Below are 19,490 nucleotides of genomic sequence, written 5' to 3' on the forward strand. Positions count from 1 at the left end.
TCTGTCATGTCCCTCGCCGTCAGCTTCCCGCACTGACTGTGAGCGCCGGCCGGACGTAAAGCAGAGCACAGCGGTGACGTCACCGCTGTGCTTTACGGCCGGCGCTCACAGTCAGTGCGGGAAGCTGACGGCGAGGGACGTGACAGACACCGGAATGTGAGTATGCAGTGTGTTTTTTTTTTTTACATTTACAATGGTAAACAGGGTAAATATCGGGTTACTAAGCGCGGCCCTGCGCTTAGTAACCCATTGTTTACCCTGGTTAGCAGTGAACACATCGCTGGATCGGCGTCACACACGCCGATCCAGCGACGAAATAAGGTGCTGGCCTTCTAGCTCTGACCAGCGATGTCACAGCAGGATCCAGATCGCTGCTGCGTGTCAAACACAACGAGATCGCTATCCAGGACGCTGCAACGTCACGGATCGCTATCGTTCAAAAGTTGCTGAGTGTGACGGTACCTTCAGTCCTCGCTGTAGCTGAAGGTTTCTAATGATCAGAGTAAGTAGTTACTGGCAGTCAATACAGTGTGAAGATAAAAATCAAGAAATTTTTAATCTTTCTCATCACCTACTAATTGGGTTAATTGGGCGATAAACACACAGATCTATGTAACATTTATTACAACCATTAAAAAGGCTTTAATTCCTCCGATATTGAGCACAGTACATTATGTAGTAATTATGCTATTTGCTTTATATCTAAATGTAAACAAAAAGAAAAGAAAACAATATTCAGCAGCCTTTGGTCAAACTAATTAATGAGTAAACCTGTCACTGAGTGGTACAACTGGGTAATCTTGAAATGTTTGCATTTTCCATCCACAACCACAGCATCTGTTCAATCACCGCAAACACACAAATTCCTGAGCTGGATCCAAAACAAAAACAGAACGTATTCAACATTGGAGGTGCCGGGATCTCAGAGCCGGATCCAACAGAACAGAACTTATCAGTGTAAGTGTCCCGATTCCTGAGATGGACCAAGTACAACAGAATTTGTTCGTCACCGCTGTGTATACAGATCACCTGAGCCAGATTTCCAGAATCGGCCGTCAGTTGTATATTGTGCACGGGCATCAAGATAATGGATAAAGAGCCAGGGAGTCTCCTTGAATAAGTGCTTTGTGTTTAAGGTTTCTTCTCATGGAGTCCAAGTGTACTGGAAGAGGGGACTAGCTCATAAGCCATCACAAAGTTCTATCTAGTCCATTAAACGTTTCGCCATTGCTTCAGCTAGGGATTTCATTCTCTCCAGGAATTACACGTATTTCCTACCTGACATTAACTGTAACATTATATCACCAGTACTCGCCTCGGCCCTCTTAGCCAGACTTTACACAAATATGTTACGAATGCCATGTATATGTGCTTGAAGAAAGGGCTTGTATGTTAAATTAAATAGAATAATAATATAATAAGTATCCGGCAGTTATAAGCCTCTTATACTCTTCTCTGAAACCAAATGTCATTTCATGGCTTATATAAAACCCGTAAAATTTCTAGCAGTCTGAAGGGCCTTAATTAAGAAGGTTAGAGAACAGTAGGAGTTCCAGAATTCTGTGCTTGTTCCCCGGATGCTTCCTCACTGCCAGGATCATCTGTGGAGGAAAAGACATTTCACAAGTCAATTGTGTATTCAGAATTACCAACAGTTCTAAAGAGACATCCAGGAAATAAGACAAGGAAGAGTACGATGCAGGTCACTTAGATAAAAACATTAATGATCCTAACTTTAATGATCTGGGCCATGAGTGATGATTTAGTACAAAATAATGTTGTAGCGCAATAGATATAAACAAAAAAAGCTACGCTTATTAGGGATCCACTCAAACAGAAGAAGAATATGAAGAACTCAAAAAGTGATTTAGTGCAAAACAAAGAAAAAAAAAAAAACACCAAAAAAATTATGTTTATCAGTTTGTCAAAAAAGTTTCAGCTGATAAAATGAGAAAAGACAAAAAAAAAACAAAACTGGTCATTAAGCCTCTCTGGCCTGATCATTTAATGGTTAAAATTGGAAATATAAACTATGGGGTTGAGTGAATTTTCTATGATCATGATAGGATTATGCAATTTAATATTTTGCAACACTAGTCAGCCATTAAAGGGAAGGTGCCATCAAATTATATTTTTTAATGCAGTAAAATATGAAAAATAATCTAAAAGGGTTTGATATTTTCCACTTTGAAACACTAGGGGGAGCAGCTGCAGAAATTTGCCATGAAAACCTTGCGTACAACTAGTTTACATTTTGACTGCATAAACTGGGGTTGGATTTGCGATTAATCCCAACGTGTGTTACACTCCGCGTATCTAATTGCACAGGTCTGCATTAGATACACCAGTCTGGGAAATATCACGCATGATGGGTTTAGATACACGGGTCTGGAGTGTATTACACATGATGGAATTAGATACATGGATCCGATGCATATCACAAAAGATGGGATTAGATACACGTGTCTGATCTACATATTGAGATTCTATAGATAACTCAGGGCACGTGTCCGCTCCTATAAACTGGTACAGCTGTATATTACCTTCAAAAATATACTTGTACCTTAACCCCTTTGTGACCGAGCCAATTTTGTACTTATTGACCAAGCCAATTTTTACAATTCTGACCACTGTCACTTTATGAGGTTATAGCTCTGGAACGCTTCAACGGATCCTACAGATTCTGAGAATGTTTTTTCATGAGATATTGTACTTCATGAGAGTGGTAACATTTAGTTGATATGAATTTTCTTTATTTATGAAAAAAATCGGAAATTTGGCAAAAATTTAGAAAACTCTGCAATTTTCAAATTTAAATTTTTGTGCCCTTAAATCAGTTTTTTTTGTTAGGAAGTTATAAGGGTTAAAAGTTGACCAGCGATTTCTCATTTTTCCAAGAAAATTTACAAACCATTTTTTTTTTTAGGGACCACCTCATATTTGAGGCAAGTTTGGGTGGTCAATATGACAGAAAATACCCAACAGTGACACCATTCTAAAAACTGCACCCCTCAAGGTGCGCAAAACCATATTCAAGAAGTTTATTAACCCTTCAGGTGCTTCACGAGAATTAAAGCAATGTGGAAGGAAAAAATGAACATTTTACTTTTTTCACAAAAAAATGTACTTTAGACCCAAACATTTTTATTTTCACAAGGGTAAAAGGAGAAAATGGACCAGAAAATTTGTTGTGCAATTTCTCCTGAGTACACCAATACCCCCTATTTGGGGGAAGGCCACTGTTGGGCGCATGGCAAGGCTCAGAAGGGAGGGAGCACTGTTTGACTTTTTGAACGCAAAATTGGCTGGAATTAATGGTGGGCGCCATGTTGCATTTGGAGACCCCTGATGTACCTAAACAGTTCAAGCTCCCTAATTCTAACTCCAACACTAACTCCATCACACCTCCTAACCCTAATCCCAACCGTAATCCCAACCATAACCACAACTCTAACCCCGACACCACAACCGCAACCCCCGACACCACAACCCCCGACACCACAACCGCTAACCAAACAAGAAAAGAGATATGCATAACAAATGGGATCAACCTTAAGAAAGTATAACTTTATTTATACAAAAAGGCACAACAGAGCAAGACATACACTTAAAAACCGAAAAACAGCACATGGCTGATAAGCCACATGCACCCGACACCACAACCCTAACCCCAACACCCCAACCCTAACCCTAGACCAACACCCTAACGGAAAATACTTTTTTTTAATTTTATTATTTTTTACCCAATTAGGGGGGCTATAAAGGGGGGTTTGATTTACTATTTTTTTTATTTTGATCACTGTGATAGACCATATCACAGTGATCAAGATGAAACAATAGGAAAAATCTCCTATTGTTGCCGAGTGCCGACAGGCAGATCTTGCCGGGCGCACTGAGCATGTACCCGCAATTTTCCTACAGGAAGAAGATGCCAAGGGCTGGGGGACAGAGCCAGAGGATGAGGATGCCACTAAAAGTGATGCAGGTCACAGACACCCCTGAGACTGAAAGCTGCGGTACAGTAAAGAGCTATTGACCTGCTTGGCAAAACAGTGATAGCACCGTTTGTATCTGGAAGCACAGAGGGGGGATTAGTACTATGTAGGTGCAGAATTTGGGGCACTATTACTATACAGAAGCACTAGGGGGCACAATTACTATGTAGAGGCACTAAGGCTACTTTCCACATCAGGTTTTCAGCGTCACGGTCAATCCGGCTAATTTTCAAAAAAACGGAACCAGCGAATGTTGCCGCCAGATCCGTTTTTTTCCCCATAAACTTGTATTAGTGCCGGATTGCACCGGATGACATTGCGTTTCGTCCGGTTTTCGCTGGATCCGGCAAATCTGCCATTTCTGAATTCTTGAAAAAACGTCCATAGCAACGTTTTTGGTCTCCAGCAAATAAGCCGGAAGTACCGGATCCGGAAAATGACGGATTCCTGAGCCAGATTCCGGTTTTTTAAACTGAGCATGCTCCAAATTTTTTTTAACCATTATTCTAGATATGCTACACGGATCCTTCGAAAAAAACCGGATCCGTCACATCAGTTTTTCACAATCTGCGCCGGATCCAGTTTTTACAACATTCGCCGGATTGTGCCTGATGCAAAAAACCTGATGTGTGAAAGTAGCCTAAGGGGCACAATTACCGTATTTTTCGGACTAAAAGACGCACTTTTTCCCCCCCAAAAAAGGGGGGGAAATGGGGGGTGCGTCTAATAGTCGCAATGCAGGCTTACCTAGGTGGCAGAGGTGCGGTGGCAGAGGTCCGGTGGCAGAGGTGCGGTTGCGGGGGTGTGGCGGCAGAGGAGGCGCAGTAAGCGGGGTCCCTTTCCCCGGTATAGTGATGCAGCAGGCCCGGTATGCAGCAGAGCCGGGTGAATCCTCTTGTTATCGGTGGTGGCGGCCATTTTCCGGAGGCCGCGCGTGCGCAGATGGAGCGCTCTGCTTCCCGGGGCTTCAGGAAAATGGCCGCCGCGATCTCCATCTGCGCACGCGCGGCCTCCCGCGGCCATTTTCCTGAAGCCCCGGGAGCAGAGCGCTTCATCTGCACACGCGCGGCCTCAGGAAGATGGCCGCGCCCACCGATAACAAGAGGATTCACCCGGCTCTGCTGCATACCGGGCCTGCTGCATCACCATACCGGGGAAAGGGACCCCGCTTACTACGCCTCCTCTGCCGCCACACCCCCGCCACCGCACCTCTGCCACCTAGGTAAGCCTGCATGGTACGCCAGGGACCCCTCTCACTGCACCTCCTGATCCCAGCACCTCCTGATCCCAGCACCTTCTCATCCCAGCACCTCCTGATCCCAGCACCTCCTGATCCCAGCACCTCCTGATCCCAGCACCTTCTCATCCCAGCACCTCCTGATCCCAGCACCTCCTGATCCCAGCACCTTCTCATCCCAGCACCTTCTCATCCCAGCACCTCATCCCAGCATCACCCCACCTTGCCTCCTGTGACCCTGCTCTGCCACCGCCATAAGATACTGTAAATTCGGACAATAAGACGGACCCCCATGTTATACAAAAATCTTTTTTTCTGCAATTTTCACCCCAAATTTGGGGTGCGTCTTATGGTCCGGTGCGTCTTATAGTCCGAAAAATACGGTACTATGTAGAAGCACTAAGGGGCACAATTACTATGTAGAAGCACTAAGGAGCACAATTACTATGTAGAAGCACTGAGAGGTACTATTACTACTGTATGTAGAAGCACTGGGGGGTACTATTACTATGAGAAAGCACTGGGGGTACTACTATTATGCAGAAACACTCAAAAAAAATGAAGGGAACACTAAAATACCACATCTATAATATAACGGTGGGAGCGTCACTCTGTCCGAAGCCTTTATAGACTGCGCAAGCGCGACGCACCGCGCCTGCAGTCTGGACCAGAGTGACGCAGCCAAGCTTACTTATCCCCCCCCCCCAATATACCGGCCATAGGGACTCCACACACCTGTGTATCCCCCATAATACAGCGGCCATGGGGGCTCCGTGCTCTGCAGCTCCAGGTCAAGGTAGATTTAGAGCCCAGCAGAGCTCCAGGACCTTCGATGATGTCACCAGCATGTGACCAGTGATGCGAGTGGGTGGAGTCAGCCCTCGCTGTGCTGGCTGCAGGGGTGCTGTATCCATTATAGCCAGCGCCGCACTCAGGCACTAAGCACAGCCGCACTCGGGCAGTACAGCCGGAGAGAGAAAGATGGGAGCAACATATGGCAGAATGGAAACAGGAACAGGCAGAATGGGTGCAGCACATTACAACAGAATGGGGGCACAGGATGGGAGCAGAACATGACAAAATGGGGTCGCAGGATGGGAACAGCACATGACAGAATGGTTGCGCACGATGGGAGCAGGATGGGAGCCGCACATGACAAGACGGGGGCGCAGGATGGGAGCACATGACAGCATGGGGACGCAGGATGGAGCAGCACATGACAGGATGGGGACGCAGGTTGGAACAGCACATGACAGGATGGGGGCGCAGGATGGAGCAGCACATGACAGGATGGGGACGCAGGATGGAGCAGCACATGACAGGATGGGGGAGCAAGATGGGAGCAGCACATACCAGGATGGAGACTCATATACCAAAATAAATGCTCGCCACCCGGGCGTAGAACGGGTTCAATAGCTAGTCCTATATATCACTGAATGAAATATTTCAGCTGCAATTCTTTAATCTTTACATAGTGGAATGTGTTGAGAACAATAAAACCTAAAAATTATCAACGTAAATCACAACTAATATCCCATGGAGGTCTGGATTTGGAATGATGCTCAAAATCAAAGTGGAAAATCAAATTACAGGTTGATCCAACTTCAGTGGAAATTATGTTCAGTTGTGTGTGTTGCCTCCATGTGCCTGTAAGACCTCCCTACAACGCCTGGGCATGCTGCTGATGAGGCGACTGATGGTCTCCTGAGGGATCTCCTCCCAGACCTGGACTAAAGCATCCACCAACTTCTGGACAGTCTGTGGTGCAACGTGACATTGGTGGATGGTGTGAGACATGATGTCCCAGATGTGTTCAATCGGATTCCGGTCTGGGGAACGGGCGGGCCAGTCCATAGCTTCAATGCCTTCATCTTGCAGGAACTGCTGACACACTCCAGCCACATGAGGTCTGGCATTGTCCTGCATTAGGAGGAAACCAGGGCAAACGGCACCAGCATATGGTCTCACAAGGGGTCTGAGGATCTCATCTCGGTACCTAATGGCAGTAAGGCTACCTCTGGCGAGCACATGGAGGGCTGTGCGGCCCTCCAAAGAAATGCCACCCCACACAATTACTGACCCGCTGCCAAACCGGTCATGCTGAAGGATGTTGCAGGCAGCAGATCGCTTTCCACGGCATCTCCAGACTCTGTCACATCTGTCACATGTGATCAGTGTGAACCTGCTTTCATCTGTGAAGAGCACAGGGCGCCAGTGGCGAATTTGCCAATCCTGGTGTTTTGTGGCAAATGCCAAGTATCCTGCACGGTGTTGGCCTGTGAGCACAACCCCAATCTGTGGATGTCGGGCACTCAGACCATCCTCATGGAGTCGGTTTCTAACAGTTTGTGCAGAACAATGCACATTTGTGGCCTGCTGGAGGTCATTTTGCAGGGCTCTGGCAGTGCTCCTCCTGTTCCTCCTTGCACAAAGGCTGATGTAGCGGTCCTGCGGCTTGGCTGATGCCCTCCTATGGCCCCCTCCACGTATCCTGGTGTACTGGCCTGTCTCCTGGTAGCGCATCCAGCCTCTGGACACTACGCTGACAGACAAACCTTCTTGCCACAGCTCGCATTGATGTGCCATTCTGGATGAGATGCGACTACCTGAGCCACTTGTGTGGGTTGTAGAGTCCATCTCATGCGACCACGAGTGTGAAAGCACAACCAACATTCAAAAGTGACCAACACATCAGCCAAAAACCATTGGCACTGAGATGTGGTCTGCGGTCCCCACCTGCAAAACCACTCCTTTATTGAGTGTGTCTTGATAATTGCCAATAATTTCCATCTGTCGTCTATTCCATTTGCACAACAGCATTTGAAATTGATTGTCAAACAGTGTTGCTTCCTAAGTGGACAATTTGATTTCACAGAAGTTTGATTTACTTGGAGTTATATTCTGTTTGAGTGTTCTCTTTATTTTTTTGAGATTATATAAAACAAAAAAGAAAAAAAATTAACAGCACTGTCCTAAACTTGTTAGTTGAAAAGCCGGTGTGTATGATGAATCTTAAATTAAATTTAATTTAAGACAGCCATAACCAGAAAGATCGCGGGTGCAACTCCATTGTTCCTGTTTCCTGTTCCTGTTTCCGGTTTCCATTGTTACAATTGTATTCCATGAAATGAAAAGAGAAAGAAGCGGAATGCAATCACCAATCTTCAAAAAATAGCAGCTTTATTAAGTCTTCAGCAGTGGAGCTCAGGCGAGCAGGAGCTCCACTCCTCTTCCCCCGGCCATGAAGTTATACTTATGAAGACTTAATAAAGCTGCTATTTTTTGCAGATCGGTGAGTGCATTCCGCTTCTTTCTCTTTTCATTTCATTTCATGAAATATAAATATATATATATATATATATATATATATATATATATATATATATATATATATATATATATATATATATATATATATAGCGCATCGGGTATTCTAGAGTATGTATGTGGGTTATGTAAGAAGATTTTAGAATAATACAATGAATACACAGAATTTGGCTGGCCAATTAGCGAAGCGTGGTTCAAATCCCGCACCAATTCGCGTCCGGAGTGTGCCTGTCGCTAATTATTCGCGGCCGGCCACGTAGTATATAGCACAGCCACGTAGTATATAACAGCCCACGCACTATATTGCACAGCCCACGTAGTATATTGCACAGCCCACGTAGTATATTGCACAGCCCACGTACTATATAGCACAGCCAGTATGGAGGGGGCACTGACTGCAGGGGAGCAGGGAGCGGCCAGTTCGCGGCTGGACAGTGACGCGGGATTTCCGTGACAGACAGACACGGAAGTGACCGTTAGACAATTATATATATATATATATATATATATATATATATATATATATATATATATATATATATAACACATATACATATATACACAGCATCTTGCAGCGGCATGCTATTCCATCTGGTTTGCGTTTAGTTGGACCATCATTTATTTTACAACAGGACAATGACCCCAAACACACCTCCAGGCTGTGTAAGGGCTATTTGACCAAGAAGGAGAGTGATGGGGTGCTACGCCAGATGACCTGGCCTCCACAGTCACCAGACCTGAACCCAATCGCGATGGTTTGGGGAGAGCTGGACCGCAGAGTGAAGGCAAAAGGGCCAACATGTGCTAAGCATCTCTGGGAACTCCTTCAAGATTGTTGGAAGAGCACTCCCGGTGACTACCTCTTGAAGCTCATCAAGAGAATGCCAAGAGTGTGCAAAGCAGTCATCAAAGCAAAAGGTGGCTACTTTGAAGAACCTACAATATAAGACATAATTTCAGTTGTTTCACACTTTTTTGGTAAGTATATAATTCCACACGTGTTAATTCATAGTTTTGATGCCTTCAGTGTGAATGTACGATTTTCTTAGTCATGAAAATACAGAAAAATCTTTAAAATGAGAAGGTGTGTCCAAACTTTTGGTCTGAATTGTATATTAGGGTTACGGCCTTTTTATTTTGCCTGTTGGCCAGGTTATCTTGAAACTGCCCCAAGACTCTTATATAGGGAAGCGGGTGCATTTCATTGTTCTTTGACCGAATGTAATAGAAGATCATTAAAGGGAACCTGTCAGCAGGATTGTGCACAGTAACCTACAGACAGTGTCAGGTTAGTGCCGTTATACTGATTACAATGATACCTTGGTTGATGAAATCCGTCTTGTGGCTGTTTCTTAATCTTTATTTTCAGTTTTGTGTTAATGATATGCTTGTGTCCTAAGGTGGGGTTGGTGTATGTGGTGCTCTGATTAGATATTCATAATGCAGCCTGCTGACAGGTCACCGATCCCTCACTGTCCCGCCCCCTAATTTACATAATGAATACCTGTAAGTACTGAAGAAAAAAAAAAAAGCGCTTCTGCAGGCAGGTGCAGCATTATCACATGTTTAGTGTCCAGTTAATAAGTATTCTTGATGTTATTGAGCAAGTGTAAAATAAAAAATAAAAAAAGCTATCGGTGTGTATAGAGATCCGATGGCTACTATTGCGTAGGCGCCGGTGGCACCATCTTGCTGGAGAAGAAAAATAAAATTCCTCCTCCAAGATGGCGCCGCCTGCGCAGTAGTAGCTCTCGGAGATCACCGATGCACAATCCTGCTGACAGGTTTCCTTTAAGCTCTATATTTAAAATATTTCCCTGTATCCCTTCAAGAGAAATCAGATTACAGTAGTTTATATTCTTCAAATGTGATCTGCATGCCGATCATCCGTAACCCACAAACCTAGTTCACACTCTCCGCACAGCGATTGGGCCTGTGTGCTCTCAAGCTAGGCTTCAGTCGGCCCTGGACCCCACCATTGTAGGTCCACACACATTCATCAACTATAAGCACACCCCTATAATCTGACAGCCTTTCACTATTTTATCATGGGAAATAGTGAGGCTGTGTGCACACGTTCTGGATTTTTTTGCGTTTTTTTCGCAATAAAAAAAAAATCGCAAAAAAATATGCTCACATTAAGCATCCTATTAAGAGAATGCAATCCGCATTTTTTGTGCACATGCTGTGTTTTTTTCCTGAGCGGAAACGCATTCCGGAAAAAAACGCAGCATGTTCATTAATTTGCAGAATTGCGGGGATTCCGCACACATAGGAATGCAATGATCCGCTTACTTCCTACATGTGGTTATGCCCACTATGCAGGAAGTAAGCGGATCATAGTGCGGATGGTACCCAGGGTGGAGGAGAGGAGACTCTCCTCCACGGACTGGGCACCATATCCCTGTTAAAAAAAAAGAATTAAAATAAAAAATAGTGATATACTCACCTTCTGATGGCCCCGGAGTCCTCCCGCCTCACAGCGCTGCACGCGGCGGCTGGGATGCTGTGTGCGAAGGACCTGCGATGACGTCGCGGTCACGTGACGTCATCCCAGGTCCTTCGCACACAGCATCCCAGCCACCGCGTGCATCGCTGAGGAAATCTGGTGACGTCGGAAGGTGAGAATAACTATTTTTTTTTATTATTATTTTTAACATTAGATCTTTTTACTATTGATGCTGCATAGGCAGCATCAAAAGTAAAAAGTTGGTCACACTTGTCAAACACAGTAGTGTTTGACAAGTGTGACCAACCTGTCAATCAGTTTTCCAAGCGATGCTACAGATCGCTTGGAAAATGCTAGCATTTTGCAAGCTAATTCGCATGCCAATTCCACATGCGATATACCAGCCGAAATTTCCGCGGCAATTCCGCAACATGTGCACTTAGCCTAATACTCATGCACGTGACTACTGTAACGGAACTGTACCAAAGGGTCAGCAGTATTATGACAACCTCATTAACATTTTTAGAATATTACAGGACACATCATCCAATTATCTTGAGCTGAATGGTTAAAGTTAATTGGACCATTAAAAATTCCCGGAATCCCATACTATACTGGAGTCATTTGGTTTTACTTACCGCTTACTAGTCAGACCCATAAATCTTGCTAGCAGCTTTCAAAGGTTTTATGCAGCGGTAGGGGAACAGTTAAACATCAGCCCAAGGGCATTAGATTCTCTAATGACCAGCTGTTAACTGTGGTTCTTTGTTTTTTTTTTTTCTTTTCCTGAGGTGAGGGCCCCAGCAGGAGACCACCCCTTCAATGAGGTCCATATGGTCTGATAGGTCACAAATAAAGGGGTTGTCTTAATGAGTCAATCCCAATAATTCTACATTGCAGCTAGTACACATCATCTAAGCAAACCATCTACAATTTGAACATTGATACTAAGGTCCAGGAACACAAAACTGTGTGTCTATAGCCACATATCCATCCTGGTAGGAGTTGGTCATTTGCTGTCAAGAATAAGGCTGGGGTGATGAGAAGACTTTGGCTGTAACACAGGTTGTGAGGCCAAATATTGAGGCCCCATGACGACTCGCGCAGTACTCTGATGTCAACAAAAAATACAAAGGGGTCTTACTTTTAGTGATTGTTTCTCGCATCATGGTACCCTGCGGGCCCAAAAGCCCCCCAAATCTTTATCATTACGCTGCAATGTCACAGCGGCACACAGCAGTCTTTGGCCAACTGATTTGTCTCAAAGTCAACGTGTACCCCCAGCCTCAGGAATATTTATTTTTCAGGATTATTACAGAACACAAAAGTCATTTTAACCACACAATGACATATGAAACCAAATACAAAGGACAACCCGTGTTATCGGTATAACAAATAGTGTTCTTATTCCGCTTTTCTAAAGGTCAAGCATATAACATTGCATACTGGTAGATTAGCGCTACAAAAATCGTATGCCCATTATATCTCGCTTTACCTAATCATCTTATTTTTTTTTTATCAGATAGATTTTTATTATCCGCAAAGAATAAACAATCAGAATAATTCTCATGGCAATGTTTCATTAAACATTTACAGATAACTTTTTCCCCCCGACTCAGAGCCCCCCCACCCCGCCCAACCCCAGAGACCTCAGCCAGAGCCACCCCACTTCCCATCATCATACAAACATTTGAATAAACATCCGTTATATTTCCATTGAATACTAGGTTCCCTATATTCTCATTTATCATCCTAATTCAAGTCCATCCACGGTTGCCACAGCTTGTGGAAGATGTCCAGCTTATTCCTTTTGGTGTAGATACTTTTCTCCAAAGTAAGTATATGCTCCGCTTGCTTAAGAAAGTCTTTTCTTGTTGGAGGTTCCTCTCTAATCCAAAATTTGGCGATCAATTTCCTAGCAATGAATAACAATCGTGCAATAGCTATTTTAAACATGTTGTCCGTAACAATTTCCTCCACATATCCCAATATGCAAGTCAGTGGAACCCTAGGGACAGAACATCCATACACCAGTTCAATACGATTTAAAACAACTATCCAGAAGGAGGACAGTCTAGGGCACTGCCACATCATATGCAATATCCCCGCCTGGGATTGTGAGCACCGAGGGCATTCCGAGTTCTGCCTAAGCCCAGCCTTGAACAACCTGTCAGGGGTTCTATAGGCCCTATGGATTACGAATAACTGTGATAGCCTGCCTGGTTCACTCATTGATATCTTGGGCACATATTCTAGGACCGACTCCCATCTATCATTGTCAATTATTCCCAATTCAGCTTCCCATTTCCCTTTGGCTCGGATGGGATATTTTTCCAGGAAAGAAAAAAGTAGAAACCCATATATTTCTGAAATCGCCCCCTTCGTGCAGCTATTCTTAAGGATATAGTCGAGCATGAGATCAATCTGTACCACTATGGCTCCCCTTTTATTCTGTGCCTGATAAGCATGAGAGATACGATTATACTGGAACAATTCAGACCGTGGCAACTGAAATTCTTCCTGCAACTCCTCAAATGTTTTAAGTCTGCCCTGACTTATCAGCTGCCCCAGCCGTTTAATACCTGCTGCAGACCAAAAGTGAAAACCCTCCCTCTGCCTAAATTCCGGTAGATAAATGTTGTCCCAAATAGGCGAGAATCTGGTGAACCCACTCACTTCCCTAATGAGTTTGACTTTTTCCCATACTCTGTGAATTAATTTGATAGTGCACCCATGTGAACCCATTTGTTTGAATTGTCCTCCCTACAAACTGTCACTCAAAACGTCTGCCTGTAGTAAGAACCTCAAGCTATTAGGTATTTGCACACTCCCTGCCTCCTCCCCCCATCCTTTGAGATGTTGACACTGTGCTGCTAAGAAGTATAGCCATGGATTAGGAAGTACAAGACCCCCCTCTGTTTTGGCCCTCTGAAGTATCTCCTGATTAAACCTAGGACTCTTTCCTCCCCATATTAATTCCCCAAACAAAGACCTAATCTTACGGAATCTGCATTGTGTAATCCAAATGGGAGAGTTATGTAGCACGTACAACAACTGTGGCATTACAATCATCTTTAAGAGGTTGACCCTACCAACCACCGATAAATGTAATTTGTTCCATGCCGCAATCTTGGTACGAATTTTCTGCATTAATGGACTTAAATTCAGTTCCTCAAAGGTAGTTAGAGGAAGAGCAATCTGAATACCCAAATATTTGAATTTTTGAACAATCTTTAATTTTGTGGTTATCGCCCTCTCTCCACTGCCAATACTGTCCCTCTCAATCAACAACATACAAGACTTATCCCAGTTTATTGTGAGACCCGAAAACCGACCAAACTCCTCAATCAAAGCAACCGCATTGCACAGGGACCTTTCAGAATCCTCCAGGAACAACAAAATATCGTCAGCATATAATGCAATTTTGTCTTCCCTCCTACCATAGATGAAACCTCTAACCTCCTGAGCACCTCTTATTTTAGCCGCTAACGGCTCCACGGCCAGAGCGAAGAGCAACGGGGACAGCGGACACCCCTGTCTGGTACCCCTAAACAGCGGGAAACTCTCTGACAAATTATTATTAACTCTAATTTTTGCCGTTGGGAACGAGTACAGCAACTTAACCCAGGAGATGAATTTTGGACCAAACCCCAGGCGATCCAGTACCGACCACAAGTAACTCCACTCCACACAATCAAAGGCCTTGTGGGCATCTAAAGACACCACAACTCTTTTTCCGGCATTGTCTGCAGGAATTTGCATATCTAAAAATAGCCTTCTCAAGTTAATTGCCGTGGATTTATTGGGCATAAAGCCAGACTGGTCTGGGTGAATCAATTTATCGATCACTTGGGACAGCCTGTTCGCCAGGGCCTTCGCCAAAATCTTTATGTCAGCCGTTAGAAGTGAAATTGGTCTATACGACTCTGGCTGTTGAGGATCTTTATCAGCTTTAGGAATAACCACCACAATGGCCTCTCTCATTGATGGAGGCAGCACTCCCCTCTCCAATGACTCAGAGAACACTCGCTCCAATTTGGACATTAACTCTGCATTAAGAATTTTATAAACCTCTACTGGGATACCGTCCGTCCCCGGAGCCTTGCCCCCCGCCATATCCGCCAAAGCCGCCTTCAATTCTTCCTCCCCAAGCGGTCTATCCATCCACTCCCTTTCCTCTCTACCTAGTCTGGGTAAGTCAACCTCTTTCAGATATCTATTCATTTCCTCAGGACTTTTATCCACCCTAGAAGAATATAATTTACTATAAAATCTCCGAAAAACGTCTAAAATTTCCTCCCCTTGAGTAACCATTTTACCTTCCTCTGTTCTTATGGAGTATACATGTGAAGAATCCCGCTGCGCAGAAACCACCACCGAGAGCAAATGTCCCACCTTCTCTCCCTCAGAATAAAATGTTTCCTTTTGAAAGGCTCTCAACCTATCTGCCCTACGCATATGGAGTTCATCGACCGCTACCTGAGCCGCCCTCATACGAAGTTGCGCTTCTCTTGAATTCTGAGAGGCCAGTGTCTCTTCCGCCACCCTCAGTTCCTCCATCACTGCATTGTCTTGAATTTTAGACTTAGTTTTATGTCTCGAGATGTCCCGGAATAAAATTCCTCTCAGGTATGCCTTCATGGTGTCCCACACTACAAGATTCCCCGCACTCCCTTCATTAATCCTGAAAAACTCCCCGAGTTCAGTTCCCACCTGTTCCATATCCAAATACTGTAGCCAGGAGGGGTGAAATTTCCATCCCAACCCCGTCAGACCACTCTTCCCAGTCATTTGTACCGAGACCAGTACTGGGCTATGGTCCGATATTACTCTAGGCCTATACTCCACCTCATGTATTAGATTATTCACCCCCCCATTTCCCAAAGCCACATCAATGCGAGATAAAGATCCGTATGTAGCTGAATAACATGAGTAGGCATATGTCCTAGGATTACGCACCCGCCACAAATCTATCCATCCTATTCCTCTTAGATAATTTCCAAAAGGAGTAGAGTTCCCTTCACTTCTCAACTCCGCATGTCTACCCTTGTCCCAGTGATCATTAGATATATTGTTCACATCCCCCACTATAAGGAGGGGCACCCCATCCCACCTACCCATAATTTCCAGAATCTCCTGTATCTTTTTCTTGGAATATGGTGGTGGAATATAAATTGACACAATACAAATTAACCTGTTAAATATCTTGCATACTAAAAACACAAATTGGCCGTCTTTATCGGTGGTTACCTCAATCTCTTCAAACGGAACACTAACGTGTATCAAAATTGACACACCTCTGGCATAATTTGAGAACAGTGAGTGATACGCCTTTCTCACCCATCTCTTCTGTAGAATAGCCACCTTTTCCTTCACTAGGTGAGTTTCCTGCAGACATATCACTGAAGGCCTCTGTTTCAGTACATATTGGAAAATAGCTGTTCTTTTAGTAGCATTTGCAAGGCCCCTAACATTCCAACTTAGGATTTTAACCTCCCCACCCATTGTAGCTTATAGAAACAATGAATGAGTTCAAGCTCCCTAAGGTCTCAACCCCAACTCCCACCCCCTCCCTCCTCCCCCCCATCCCCAATTCCCAACTGAAATAACTCTCCATCTCTCCCCTCTCTTAAGCCCACCCAACTCCTCTCTACTCTTAGAATATCAAAATAAACTCTCCCTCTCAATTTGAGATCTGGGAACGCTGTTTCACAGCTTAACGATAAAAACTCTGCGTTACTTCAGCTCCCCCGCCCACCATAGCCAAAATGCAAATTCCGTTGCGCCGCCGAACACAACCTGATGATATCAATATACCATAAAGTCACAGTATAAGTACCAGTTAACTATCAAACCAAACATAACAGTGAAGGGTTAACAATTGCCTCAGTAGCACTTAAATCAGTTTCAGCGGGTCTGCCCCGCTCTGACATGCTTAGTATTGAGATCCAGCCATTGTAACGCCTCCTCTGGATTTTGGAAAAAATGCACCCGATCCAGAGCCACCACCCTTAATTTTGCTGGGTAAATCATTGAATAACGGACATCTAAGTCTCGCAACCTCCTCTTGACCTCTCCAAACTTCATCCGAAGCTTTTGGACCGCCGCAGAGTAATCCGGATAAAGGGAGACCCGATTACCATCAATGGTCAGCTCATCACAATTCCTGGCTTTCCTCAACAAAATGTCTCGGTCCTGATAGTTCAGAATTTTAGCCAAGATAACTCTTGGGGCCGAGCCGGGGGGGAGGGGTCTGGTGGGCACACGGTGCGCTCTTTCAACGGCAAACATCTTAGTAAGGCCATCTCCACCCACAGCGTTTTTTAGCCATGCCTCAATATAAGCCGTGGGGTTGCTCCCTTCCGCCTTTTCTGGGACCCCCACAATCCTTAGGTTGTTCCTGCGGGATCGGTTTTCAAGGTCATCAGTCTTAAACTCCAGATCAGCAATACGTTGGATATACTTTTTTTCCCTGTTTAACAATTCACCAATCCGATCTTCTGCACTCCCAACCCTTTCTTCCACCTCTTCCACTCTCTTTTCAACTTTACGCATAGCAGAGTTTAAAGCGACCATCTCTCCCTTTAATTCATCCGCTCGTAGGTTTAGAGCCCCCAGGGCAGACTTACAGTACATCACCACTGAAAATATGTCCTTCAGAGTCGGCTCCTCCATTTCTGGCATGTCAGACTGTGCAGGCAGAACAGCTCCTGCGGCCCTTGTAGGAGATCCCTGGTCTGACCCACTGCACTGTAGCTGAGCCCCTCCTTCCTGCTGTTCTCCGGGGGCACCAGCTGCTCCAGACTTCACACCTCCAGCCTCTGACTGCAGATTTACAGCCTCCTCTGACCTGGCAAATCGCTCCAACTTAGCAATCACATCCATCTTCCTCTGATAAGCAGCGCTTGCCCTCGCCGCCTGCTCTGCAGTCTCGGCGCCATCTTGGGCCTGTGAGCTTCCCGCAGCTGTCAGCTCCTTCTGTCTCCTGCGTGTCATCCTCAGATAAGATTCCGCTCCTTCGGGTCACACCTCGCTCCCCGAGACTATGTGCACTCCTGAGAGTATGATTTGCGTTCGGCGGCGCCTCTAAGGGGTTAATACAGAGATAATGAAGCGGGAGAGCTCTGTTGCACGTCTGTTCACATCGCCTGCCAGGCCACGCCCCCCTAATCATCTTATTTGATCCTGTTCTGGCTCATATTACAATTTAAACTGAGAAATATATAACGAAGTTGTAGCCTCTTCTTGACTCAGGAGACATCTGCTCTATGTCCCTACCCCAGGAGCCTCCCAGTCTCTGCAGTAGGACAAATGGTCAATAAAGGGGTTGTCCAGTCTTGAGCTACAAGTCTGCAGTCAGTCACTCAAAAGGTACCTTCACACAACGATATCGTTAACGATATCGTTGCAACGTCACGCTTTTTGTGACGTAGCAACAATCCCGCTAACGATCTCGTTATGTGTGACAGCGACCAACGATCAGGCCCCTGCTGGGGGATCGTTGGGGAATGATCAGGACCTTTTTTTGGACGCTGATCACCCGCTCTCATTGCTGGATCCAGCGATGTGTTCACTGGTAACCAGGGTAAATATCGGGTTACTAAGTGCAGGGCCGCGCTTAGTAACCCGATATTTACCCTGGTTACCATTGTAAAAGTAAAAAAAAAAAAACACTACATACTCACATTCTGATGTCTGTCACCTCCCCCGCCGTCAGCTTCCCTGCACTGACTGTGTTAGCGCCGGCCGTAAAGCAGAGCACAGCGGTGACGTCACCGCTGTTACTGCCGGCGCTGACACAGAAAGTGCAGGGAAGCTGACGGCGGGGGACGTGACAGACATCAGAATGTGAGTATGTAGTGTTTTTTTTTTAACTTTTACAATGGTAACCAGGGTAAATATCGGGTTACTAAGCGCGGCCCTGCACTTAGTAACCCGATGTTTACCCTGGTTACCCGGGTGCTGTAGGGGGACTTCGGCATCGTTGAAGATAGTTTCAACGATGCCGAAGTCGTTCCCCTGATCGTTGGTCTCTGGACAGAGCTGTCTGTGTGACAGCTCCCCAGCGACCACACAACGACTTACCAACGATCACGGCCAGGTCGTATCGCTGGTCGTGATCGTTGGTAAGTCGCTTAGTGTAACGGTACCTTAAGTGACTGCAGATTTGCGCATCCTCACATTCTCCAATGCTGGCAGAGAGCGGTCATGTGACCACAAGGGTGCTATTTTCATATTCCGAGCCACATTCTGATGGGCACAGCCTCGCTCAATGCAATTCTGGAAACAGTCTAGTTGGAATGTGCCCGGGAGTATGCATATCACATGCTTGTGGTCACATGACAGCCCACTCCTGATGGTGGAGACTCCTCACAGTGCACACAGCACTTGATGTGAGGACTTACAAGTCTGCAGTCACATGATTGAGTGACTGCAGACTTGTAACATAAGATCAGACAAACGTTTTAGTCTTCCACTAAGC

The 19,490-nt window shown here is 45.2% G+C and overlaps 1 protein-coding gene across 2 annotated transcripts in view; it reads right to left on the reverse strand.

The window, feature by feature from the left end:
• Window positions 1-531: 531 nt before the first annotated feature.
• The window catches only part of RNF149 (ring finger protein 149), an 88,492-nt gene continuing 69,533 nt past the window's right edge, over window positions 532-19,490 (reverse strand). For both annotated transcript variants that reach the window (XM_069757603.1, XM_069757604.1), the window contains one exon: window positions 532-1,601. In XM_069757603.1, the coding sequence (XP_069613704.1) occupies window positions 1,534-1,601 (68 nt within the window). In that variant the 3' untranslated portion in view covers window positions 532-1,533. The remainder of the gene's footprint in view (window positions 1,602-19,490) is intronic.

The sequence above is a fragment of the Ranitomeya imitator genome, chromosome 3 (genome assembly GCF_032444005.1).
Source record: "Ranitomeya imitator isolate aRanImi1 chromosome 3, aRanImi1.pri, whole genome shotgun sequence".
Lineage (NCBI taxonomy): Eukaryota > Metazoa > Chordata > Amphibia > Anura > Dendrobatidae > Ranitomeya > Ranitomeya imitator.